Consider the following 12,511-nt stretch of genomic DNA (forward strand, 5'->3'; position numbering starts at 1 on the left):
TTAAAGGTAAACCCATTTGCTGTGATTCTGTAATCACATTTTGACCAGACTAGCTAAATATGTCAGATTTCCTTCCTTAATGATCATTCGTGTACAAGATGCAGTGTTTTTGTGCACTATAACTGATGATAATTAATTGTCAGCACTACTGAGCCTGATTTTCCATTCTAGATTTTATTAATTGAATTTAAATTCCAATAACTGCTACTGGAGATTTTAATTTAGACTAACAGTACAGAGGTACATAGTGTCATCTGTTGATTCTTTTCCATTGGTTACAGTCAGGGCTGCCTCAACAATGCAGTTTAGACAGAAGTGTGAATCCACTGACACTAATTCTTGATTACTGGGAAATCCTGTGCATGTACCAACTCTAGAAATGGCTATCAGTTTCAATGGTGTAATAAAGGCAACATTTTTCAGTTTTTCTGTCACTTCCATTGCAAATTCCTTATGTATGTTTTGTGTCAAAGACTAGTGTTGACTCTTTGAAGTATTAAAGTGAAATAACTGCACAGAGGTCAGTATGCTAGACACCAAGTCACCCTTTATTTACATGTGCACAGTACTTTGTAGCTGGTCAGCTTGGAGTCTGTCCCCTGAGCTGAGGAGATTCTAAGTACCCTATTTATGCTGGACAGACAGAGCTTTCTGATTGGCTCAGATTAATAAACCAATCAAGGATCTCATAGTCGACAAGGTCCGCCCAGTTCCAATCGCTATATAAAGTAAACCCCCTTCCCTTATTGTCTTGGCCATAAACTACTTTGTTCAGCACTATTTCTTCTTTTACCACCTCAGAAGACATGATGATGTATGATCAAAATTTGCCACATTATTGTATCAATCTCTGACTTTTAAAATGAATATATTCAACAGACAGATGGTTTAGGATAAAAATGTTTATTTACAACAAGTTCTATTCTGTATGTTATACATATAAAATATATAAAACCAAAATCTCAAAGAATGAACATTGGCATTCATAGATAAGCATGTTTTTAGTTTGCTAATCACCAATTCAATGGAATGCGCGCTCATAAAAAGCTGAAAACACAATTACAAAAATTAAGCAGTTTGTGAAAATTTCAGATTGTTGTAAAATATTATTGTATTTTTGCACCAAACATAATTATCGCGCCAATTATTTAAAAGAGGTCTGGTTTGGGTATTGTTTTTATTTTGTACAATTCACAATGCAAAACATTTAAAATAGTCACAAAATCTTCAAAAATGCCTCAGGTTACTACATGTTGAGCTGAGCAGATCATGGAAAAATTGGACTTTTAAATAAAGTTACATAAAAACGTTCAAACAGAGAAACATCCTTCATACTAGCATCTATATGAGTGTACTGCTGCAATTACAGCAATCCCAATATTTTAACCCACGGGCTTTTCTTGAAATGGATCATTCAGTCCAGAATAGTCATCATAGTTGGAAGACTGTATGGAGTAATGTTAAACAGTCTGTGTATCCTCAAATAAATAAATTCACGTTAAGTTGTTAATATTTGAATATCGTGCATCTTGATGGCAGCATCTCAAACTTTAACATTTTAATTGCTGAAAGAAATTAAAGACTTCAGGTGTGATCTGGCAAAAAGGGATTATCTGAAATTACCTTTGATAGTTGAAATTTTCAGTGTGCAAATATTACTTAGTTAAGTTTAAAATGATGCTCATGACTGCTGTCATTTTGCAGTTAAGGACATTCATAGAGTTACAAGTTCTCTTGGAAGTAATACTTTTGAAAGTGCTCTTAAAATACACAATGATAAAGGCAACAGTGTTATTTTTCTTACTGCTGGTCTATTTTCTCTTCATAATAATCCGTCAGTTGGCAAGCTGGAAACTTCCCGTGCTGTAGTTTCTTTCATGGAATTTAATAACAATGCGCATTTGAATATCACTGTTGATTTTGGCAGTGAGCAAATGCTTATTGGTTTCATGGGTAATTCCTGTCACTCATTTAACGGTAATACTTAAAATATGGGAGTTCTAAACTAGGGGGCATGTTTTTGAGGGGAGATGAGAAGGATTTAGAAAGGATATGGGGGGGGTAACATTTTTACACAGAGACTAGTTAGTATTTGGAATAAACTGCATGTATAGTACAACATTTATAAGACATTTGGATAAGTACATGAATAGGAATAGTTTGGAGGGATATGGGCTAAATGCAGGCAGTTGGGACTAGTTTAGTTTGGGGAACATTTGTAGGCATGGACTAGTTGGACTGAAGGGTCTGTTTCCATGCTGCATGACTCCATGACTCAATGACTTAACAAAGGATTTCATGTGCATGTATTAAGATTATGAAATGTTTCCATTAATTTTGTCAGTGGTCATTTTTATACATGAATTTTATAAAAAGGAAAGAAAATGAATACATTGAAAAAAAATCAGCTGAAATGAAGAGTTATCTTGATATAATAAAGAGTCATAAAAGTCTCTTCAGATCAGAAAACACAGGCATCCTATAGGTCAAATAGTAATGTATATGCACAAATATAAGTATTTCTGTTAGTACAACAACAGAAGACATATTATTAAGAATAATGACGTCTTCATAATATATGCTGATGCAAATGTAGAATCTGATTTTCAGACAGCCTTAAAGGTATTTTTTTCACAAGTTCACTGTAGACACAAATTTCAGGCTTTATATTTTATCCTCTAATGAACAGTAGTTAATAGTTTGACTGAACAACTCTTCAGCAATTATATTGTTATTTCTGAGAATGAACCATAAGATAAAATTGTGGTGCAACCAAACATTTTTAGGGTTTTCTTTGAAATACAACAGGTTACAATAATACTCATATGACTAATACTGCTGTGAGCAACTGTGGCATGAATTTTCATAAAGACAGAGACAGTCTGTTGTTTCACCAACATGGTAATGGAGTCCTGATTCTGGCAGTCTTGCCCCCAAACCCTGCACCACCATTTTCATGATGGTGTACACAACATGACTTGTTTGTTTTATACTTTCTAGGCTAAGTTCTAAAGCTGTCAGTTATTAGGTGAGATATGATATCCATTTATAGGTGCAAAAGGCAGATGGGAGAGTGTCCTTTAGAAGAGATCAAGTCTGTTGGTTGCTAAGAATAGACATGAATATGTATAAAAAGTGGAAACAGTCCTTGGAATTATCAAGCTATCTAGGAAACTGCCAAATTAATTGAATCTGTCAAGCTGGCAAACTAATTAAATCCAACCTTTTTTTGATAAAGAGCTGTCTGCAGTGTGAACACTGTTTTACTCTGTTGACAGCTATTATTAAAAATTTCTGCTGCATGACTGATCTCACAAGGTTTCATCACAGTGGGGTAACTGTCAGTTCACAGTTTGAGTGGCAGCTCCAAATGCTTATAAAGTATTTTTATTGTTCTTATGAAAGTTAAGTTGTTGAATGAACTTAGCTGTCATCGATGGGATTGAATCAGCATTTCTTTTAAATAGAAAACTTATCAATAGATACTTAAGAATCTGATCTTCTTAATCTAACCATGGGTCCTGATGTGTGTCCATGGTGGTACTGAATAGGCTTGCATGGAGTTTGTAACTCAAGGGGTGGTGGGTGGGAGTCATGAGTTGGCACTGCTACATTCAGTAGGGATATAAGATGTTCATCTAAGGCAGTTGAGGTCCTTATAAATATGTGTAAATCCACCTGATACGTGCAAGGAATACAAATTATACTTGAACAAAGCCGGAACAGGTAAATCTCTAAAGCTTTTGTGGCAGCTGAAAAGACGACTGCACCTACTCTGATCCTGTGTAAACCTTGAATCAAAGGACAGGCATTGATGGTGAATGAGGGGTAGCAGCACCCAGCTGCTTGAACTTTCTCTCCTGCCTTTTAGTCAGCTGTCACCTTTTTGGAGAACGCAACTAACTGGTGGTATGCATGTGCAGCTCAGGAGGCAGCACACCCATCAAATGTGTCCTTTGCAGTCAGACATTAGCTAGAGTATCTTTGCTCAGACAAAGAGACTGAAGGTATTCACAGTTTTCCAGCCGCCTCTTTAAGCTGCCTGCTGCAATGATCCCCTTAAGCAGCTGCAGGAAAGCTGCTTCCTTTTAGGTAGTGACCTCCCACAGCCAGGCTCCACAAAATGCCTGGTGCTCTGTAAACTGGCCTGTTATGCCTTATTGTAAACAAATTGGTTTCCTGCGTCCTTGGAAAATGCAACCACTTTGCAACTGATTCCCCTGCTGGAAAAATACTCTGGCAATGAGTCTACACAGGGAGCTTTCTTCACCTGATTCTTGCTATTTTGCCAGGCCCTTGCTTCATAGCCGTTTTGCAAGGACTGATAAAATTTTATCGTTGTGGATTCTGAAAGAACATTCTGCCTCTACAAAAATTATATTTTCACCTTTCTAGTTTTGTTCTTTTTCAGCTGGACTGCAGGTTAAACTAAACTACATCTGGTGGTATCTTTTAGATTGACTGTGTCAATTATAACCTTTCCAAGCTATGAGCAGGCTGTTTAATTCTAATAGCCTATCATAATTGTTTTATAGAAATATATTCCTGAAACAGGCTTCAAGTGATAAAATGGGTTCCATATTTCAGAGGGCATAAATGCTGTCCCACATATAAACTGACATTTCTAGGCAAAATTTAAAATTACAGCACATTGTATCTGTCATGATACAAAAGCATGCACTTTCCAAGGATAATGCCAAAACCTGGACTTTGATGTAAAAAGGAATTTTACAAACAGATTAGAAATTTGGTTGAGGTGGCTTATTCTCAGCTAGATCCCTTTTATGTTCAAGTTGACGTTGTAAGTCCCAACCATTATACTTAATAAGGAACGGATGATATAATGTCCAAAATTGTTAGCTGACGTAAAACGTTGTTACATTTGATGACAAACCAAGTTCCTAGGAGATGAAATGGGTCTTCACCAGGACTGTGGGTGAACTAATGGTGAAACTGCAGCACAGTTTACCTGGTGACCAATTTTCCTGTCCAGTTCATGAGTGAGAAAGTAGGCATAACTTACTTTCATCACCAGTTGCAACTAATTTGTCCATTAAATGTTAGTTTTTCAACTAATCTTGTGCTAAAGGTATATCCTTTAATTCAATCGAATCATGTTATTTTTGATGTCATGGAATCAATTCATTGAATATTAAATATTTTGGCATAAGTTCTGAAACCAAATATTGAATGGCTCCTTTAAGGATGTTTTTGGCTGTATACTCCCATTTAACGCATTTCAACCCACACATTGATGCACGCAGAGGTAATACTCCCATTTAATGGCATTTTAGTTACATCACTACTAGAGGGCGGGGGTAATGTTTACATCCTTGTTTCTCAGTCTGTTTGTCTCCAAACCTGGTGGACATAGTTCACAAACATTTGGTACACAGCTAGGGTATGGAAGAACTGATTAATTTTTAGCAAAGAATTTGTGCTGGATTCAGATGCTTGAAATTTTTAAATGATTTCCTAACTTTGCGCAATAGAATGCAATTACATTTTTCAAATGTTGTGGGTTGAGTTACTTAGAACGCTTTTGATTGTTTTAGAATGTTTTGGATTGTCTCAATTGTTGTGATGGAATTTATCACGGCTGTTAAAATGTGAGCACGGTTTTCAAGTCAGGGTATTGCATGTAGATTCACCTAAAGCTTTTTCAGTGCGATAGAAAGTCTTAATAATTAGATTTCTTTTCAGCTTTGTGGCTGCAGAACACCAACTAGGATATAAGTAAGCCTAAAAAAAGTTCATAGTTGCAATATGTTGAGGAAACACTTGGCACATCTTTAATAAAATGGTTAACATTTCCTAAAAAACTTTCTTGTAGGTCTGCTGAGGCATCTATAGTAGCACTTTTACAACGTTAACAGAACCATACAGAAAGTCAGTTATTGGTCACTGGTTTCTCATCTCACTCTATGAAGAAATGCTTGCCTTTCACTGGAATCCGACAAGCCCCACCTTACTCCAGTTCATCATAGAACACAGTGGCAAGTTATGGGTTTGAATAACATCCCAAAATGTTGAGGTATTCAGAACTCCAACTCATTGTTATGTTTGGCAAGGTACTTTGGCTTGATGTGCTGTAGGTTTTAATGAACTGCAGCAGTAAAAGATTAACATTCAGAGTAACAGTGAGATTTAAGTTCGCACAGCAAATTATTGAAAATCATTGGCGTTCAACAGGAATTAATAAAATTTAGTAAAACCGCGGTACTTAAGAATTCATCTAAATCAGTTCCACATATTTGCTGGCACAATATTTAAATATTCCTCTGCATACTGTTTATATTTTGTACATTCATACTGGCTTTTTAAAATGTTAACTATGTTTCTATTTAAAATATCAAAACTAAACTGTATTACCAGCTGAGCAGAAATGTAAGTAAATCACAAACAAGCCAGCCACATATTTCACTACATTCTATGTTCCTGTCATTTATGCTGAACTTTAGGAGTCATGTTTCCAAAAGGAGACTGCTACTCACTGCAAAGTATTCCACAATGCAAAACTTAACTTCTGGTAGTAATTACATATACATATTAATCAATTAAAACTTCTAACTGATTAAAGATTTAACAGCATCTTAGATTTGTTTAGTATGTCCTCACCAGTGGTGTGACCCTTTGATCTCTTACTTATAAATTCTGTGTCTGATACTACCTCTCTCACTAATACCTGAAAAAGGAGTAAGGCTCTGAAAGCTCGTGTGTTCAAATAAAACTATTGGACTATAATGTGGTGCCATGTGATTTCTGACCTTGTCCACCCCAACCCAAACTGGCACCTCCACATCTGGTGGTAATTGCCACTGAGCTTAAGTAAGAAATGTAATTGTTTACAATATAATCTAACCAGTGTTACAGCAAAACTAACCACCACTTTTCTTAAAGTATACAGGCTCTATTCATACAACAGTGTGTTACTGGTGGCATAGGAGGAAAGGAAAATTCTTTGTAAGTCTGGTCTTTATCTGAAATTTGACTTTACTTGCTTAGGCATGTGTTGCAATACATCTGTGTGATACAAAAGCTTCATAATGATGTGGTAGGATTGTTTTGTAGTTAAAGGCTCATTAACTTGCTGTTACCCTGAAATTGGTCCTACATTGTCATTTCAAGTATCTTTTAGATTTTGCCATACTATCACATTCTGTATTGTAGCACTTAGCCAACAGCGCAAAGTTCATTACTCTCCAGAACACTTCATAGTACCAAAGCCAGGCAGAATAACCTTTCCTTTTGTATATAAGTCTGCTTCCATTCCTTTATTCATGCGTTGTACCAAAAGTTTCTCATAAAGCAAAGGGTGGTAGGCACCCAAGGTACAGGCAGCATCATAGTATCGCTCATGGTAGTGACAGAGATCTGTCTGTCTGATGGAAGGGATATACTCATAGATATTGACATTGTCACACAAGGACATCATGATAAGGATTCCTGGAAAACATTTCCAAACAGGTGATTATTTTATCGAGTCCATCAAAAAACTTTCAAAATTACATTTTGATTACTCCATCAACTTAAATATTATTAAAATTACTATAAAATATCAACTCTCCAGTCAAACATTCAGTGAGCATTCTAAGTGGTAATTTAAGTGTTTAAACCTGATCCGTTCCCATCACTTGCAAACTAGAATTCCCTGGTAATGTGATGATCTATCACAGTGTCGTTCTTGCTCTTACCACCAGACAGCACGTTTATCAACAATATCTGAAATGTTTCCAATACAATTTCTTTCAGTAAGTAAAGTAACTGAAAGTTTAAACAGAAGTATAAATATGTCACAGCAGCATGTTTATTTAACATATTGTCTCATGAGTTTTTGGTGCCTACATTACATTTTCAAATAAAATCCTAAGTGCTTCTCAAAAGCCTCAGCCTCATTTGGCTACTTTAGCCTATAACAGCTAAGATTGAGTTTAATACCAACTCTGAACATGTACAGATTATAAACATATGACAGCTTCTACAAGAGTTTGTATGATACAAGAAAAAAACAAATAATTTCTCATTTCTTTCTTTTATTTCTCATGTCATTGTCCTCAACAAGTTGATGCGTCACTTTATATGATGTAATAATGAATTTTCCCCAACACCTTAAAGATGCTGATAAAATCTGTGAAACATGTCAATCTGAGTAATTGAAATTTCAATTTAGAAATGAGATATTACAATGATGTTAATGCTCCCTTACTGACCATTCTATTAAGCCCACTAGAGAGAGGGACTGACAGGGGTTAATAGGACTGTATCACTGTCCCATATCTACTTCCAAAGGATCAGGAGCTGGTTATTAGTTTTGGAGTCGGGCCCTTGATACTGGGAGAAGTTTTGAGTGTTAATCCCTTGTTGCACCATTGTGAGATCTTTGTAAGAGATAGACAGTTTTTGCCCTGAAACCATGTTCCATCTCCAATTAAGGCCAGTCAGCAAGCACCCAAGGCTGGGAAGCCAATAAAAGGTCTTCCACCAATCACAAATTAACTATGCCGAAGTGAAACCACAATGAATTTCTGTCTGAAGATAAATTTTCAATTTTAAAAAGGCCAATACTAACAGGCAATCTTCATGGTGGGCAACTCTTCCAGAGTGGTCAGAGATTGCAGATGTGATCCGACCACCATGGCAGGTTTGGGTGGTGGTATCTAGCAGATGGAGTATTTCCTGGTAAGGTGGTGAAACGTAGTTGGGTTAGTAAGAATATGGATTTGAGGCCACAAATCGACAAGATATTTTTCTGTGCATCAGGGAAACATAGAAACTTAGAAAACAGCTGTAGGAATAGGTCGTATGACCCTTCAGGCTGACCCAGCCATTTAATATGATCCTAGCTGATCAGCCAACTCAGTACCCTGTTCCTGCTTTTTCCTCATACCTTTTGATCCCTTTAGCCTGAAGAATTATATCTAACTCCTTCTTGAAAGTATTTAATGCTTTGGTCTTAGCCACGTTCCATGGTGCAGTTGTGTTTTTTTGACATATCTCATATGCAAGATTTCTTTAAGAGATGCACTGATGATGTCATTACTGTATCATAGCATGTGATCTGATTTTGGAGAAGTCTAGTCTCCATCTTACTGATCCCTGTCCTCTTGCAGCATGAAATGCTGAGCAATGTGTGAATCATAGAATCCCTACAGTGTGGAAACAGGCTTTTTGGCCTAACACGTCCGCAACGACTCAGAGCATCCTGCCCAGACTTATCCCCCTATAACTCACCTATTCTACATATCCCTCAAGATGGTGGGAAATTTTTCATGGCCAATCCACCTAGCCTGCACATTTTTGAACTGTGGGAGGAAAACAGAGCACCCAGAGAAAACCCACACAGACATGGGGAGAATGTGCAAACTCCACACAGACAGTCACCGTAGGGTGGAATTGAACCTGGGTCCCTGGTGCTGCGAGCCACTGTGCTACCATTTATCTTGGGCCTAGACATGCAACGGTTGCTGAATTTATGTACATATAGATATTGAGAGCTGTAATGAAACTTTGTTGAATTCTTCAGTACGTTATTACCGACATCTCATTCTTGTGTTATGGGAGCTAACATTAGTGCCACATTGTGATTGTTGCAGATCAACAGTATATCAGTATATAATGGTACTGTAACTTACATACAATAGAAGCATGGAGTCTCTGCAGTGCAGTAAGAGACCATTTGTCCTATCGAGTCTGTACCGAATCTCTGAAGACCATCCCATTCAGATCCAAACTCCAACCATAGCCCATAACCCTGCATTCCTTCTAACTCTTATTCTGTCTGAGCAACAGCTTTTTACCTGAACCTTCAGTCAAATTCTCCGTTTAATTTTATTTTCACAGTATGGCTAAATTTACCCACTAAGCCGCTGTAAGGCATCCTACTGAATGTCCATTGAATGTTTACTGCATTATCAATATCTATGCAATTCAATATTTCTTTTAAAATTCTCTTTTGGATATATCAAAATGACTGTTCTGAAAATTCCTGCTGATTACCCAATTCTAAATTCTGACAAATGTTATCTTAAGTTATTAATTCTAAACATTTGCCGACAGCTGAGATTAGACTAGCTGGTCCAACGTTCATTGATTTATTACTCTGTTCCTTCTTGAAGAGGAGTGTTACATTAGCTTACATGAAACAATTTGTATTAACGGCAAATTGAAAAATGTGATTAGAGTCTTTGATATCATTTCTGATCTTTTTATCCTGTCATCATGATCTGGTGAATTAATCAGCTGAAGTTCTTCTCATTTTTCAGAACAAATTCATTTTCTCCTGCATCTATCTACATTTTAACTTCCACCTTTATTTGTATATACCAATGTTAGACTTCACCTCATTGGCATCTTTTCATGTAATCAATAACACGTAAATTATCATATTGTACAGTACATAACTTTAGTCTTAAAATCTCTTATTGGGATGATTTGTGAATTTTCGAGTATATTGTTAAGCAAGTCTTAATGTTGGCTTCTCTGTATGTGCCAAATACTGCGATGTACTTTTGAGAAAGCTTCCTTGTGTCCTTTGGGAGTGAACTGACGTTACAGTGAAGACATATTTATACATTTGGGTTCCAGCAAGTCTGACTTAGCTGTAAAGAGAAGCTAAAGCTCCAACACTGACTGCCCAGGAAGCTATTCTGAGAATGTGATGTTCTAATGCATTCAGTCAGAAATGCAACTTAGAAAATCACAGCTACCAGGGCATCACGTCTGCTAAAATGGTCTTTATGGTCCTAGAATTTCTCTGCTTAGAGATACAGAGTATATTTGGAACGCTGAGATGATGCTAGGAGCATGTTAAAAGTTAGTAGATGCATGCATCCAGATGCACAAAATTTGTTAAACGTTGCAATGGCACCTACGATAAACACAAAAATTCTTTGCTTTACCATGGTCCTTGCACCTTCCAAGTTACAATTTGTTACAGGACACTTGCTGTTTGGAGCAGTAGTACACTTGTTGTGAGACCATTTGCATAAATAGGGCACTTGCTTGGAAGCTAGCAACTGCATAGGACATTGATAGTCAATGGATATTAATCATAGATTGAGGGGGTGTCATACAAAGTATTTGTCTTAGTATAGTGCCTGTCACATGATGATGGATTGCCGTAGGAATCCTCCATTGGAGTGGATTAGCATGGCCCGATTACCAGGAGTGAAATAAATTGTCTTCAGAGGGAGTGAATAGAAAATAATATAAACGCTTAACTAGTGAGGAATCGTTCAGTCAGCTAAAGTCTAGCTTATAGCAGTCATTAGTAAATTTTAGTCATTTTAGGATTAGAAATGTTCAAGAGATCAGGTTCAGGCAACAAAGAGAAGACCTCAGAACATCCAGCATCTACAGGAAAGACAACTAACATATGTTCAACTTATGATCGTGCCATGTCTTGAACAATGACATGTTAAGTAGTGATGCTCATTGTCTAAAAAAATTCAGCAATTTGCATTCTAGATCAATGATTGTTATTTTTATCAATAAGGCTATTCTTTGACATTTTTCTTTACTTTGTGGTTTTGTATAGAGCCCAAATCTCAACACCAGCATGTACAATTTGTAAAGAAACAAATTAAAGTTTCCATTTATGCTTTATGGTACAATTCAGCATTATGACTCACAGAGAAAGAGGACAGACAAACTTACCAATGAAGCCTGAGGAGGGAGGGTTTGGCTGTATGTTTTCCTGAGTGTTTTCCTGGATTACATCCCAAAGCTGCCAGACAAATTTTGGATGAAGAATGTAGAAAGGCTGGTCAGGATTCTTTCTTCTATATCGCAAATAGGGCATGAACAGGTTGTAATCTGGTTTCTTGTACCACTGAAGAAGAGTGTGTGCATTAAAAGAGGATCAAAATGTTCAATTTCAGTGCTTTCAGCATGATGTCAGAAAGAAACAAGACTTTCTTTTAACTATTATCAATTTCAAAACTGACAGACAAAGCAAATACTTTAAATAAATCTTGAAATCAGAAAATTACCCGGCAATTTCTTTTGGTCTTCTGGATCAAATGTTGATTACATGGTCAAGTTTCAACTAATTGTTATTGCTGTTTACTTTAATCATTGCCGAAAGTTGGTATCGATATTTAAGAGATAGCAAGAACTGCAAATGCTGGAGTCAGAGGTAACAAAGCATGGAGCAGGAGAAACACAGCAGGCCAGGCAGCATCAGAGAAACAGGAAAGCTGACATTTTGGATCGGGAAAATTTTCTGAAATGTCATCTCCACTGCTCCTCTGATGCTCTCTGGCCTGCTGTGTTCCTCCAGCTCCACACTGTTATCTCTGAAAAAATTTAAGCTTGTTCAAAACATCAACAAATATTTATTCGCGTCCTATTAATCTGTTATTCATTTTGCATAATTATACCAAAAGCAGATGAGTTAGTGGCAGCAGTTCTTCATATTCACATTAACATCAGAAGAAAAGTAATAGATTTGATTTCTATTCAGAGACTCATAACGTTCATGAAAAGACACAGTTTACCACTTTGTTAACAA

At 36.6% G+C, this 12,511-nt stretch overlaps 1 protein-coding gene across 4 annotated transcripts in view; it reads right to left on the reverse strand.

Annotated features, from left to right (window-relative positions):
• Positions 1-1,000: 1,000 nt before the first annotated feature.
• LOC125453645 (beta-galactoside alpha-2,6-sialyltransferase 2-like) overlaps positions 1,001-12,511 on the reverse strand; it is an 88,831-nt gene continuing 77,320 nt past the window's right edge. For all 4 annotated transcript variants that reach the window (XM_048533466.2, XM_048533469.2, XM_048533465.2 and 1 more), the window contains 2 exons: positions 11,656-11,830; positions 1,001-7,446 (listed from right to left, as the gene is read on the reverse strand). In XM_048533466.2, the coding sequence (XP_048389423.1) occupies positions 7,196-7,446; positions 11,656-11,830 (426 nt within the window). In that variant the 3' untranslated portion in view covers positions 1,001-7,195. The remainder of the gene's footprint in view (positions 7,447-11,655; positions 11,831-12,511) is intronic.

This window comes from Stegostoma tigrinum, chromosome 6 (genome assembly GCF_030684315.1).
Source record: "Stegostoma tigrinum isolate sSteTig4 chromosome 6, sSteTig4.hap1, whole genome shotgun sequence".
NCBI classification, from domain to species: Eukaryota; Metazoa; Chordata; class Chondrichthyes; order Orectolobiformes; family Stegostomatidae; genus Stegostoma; species Stegostoma tigrinum.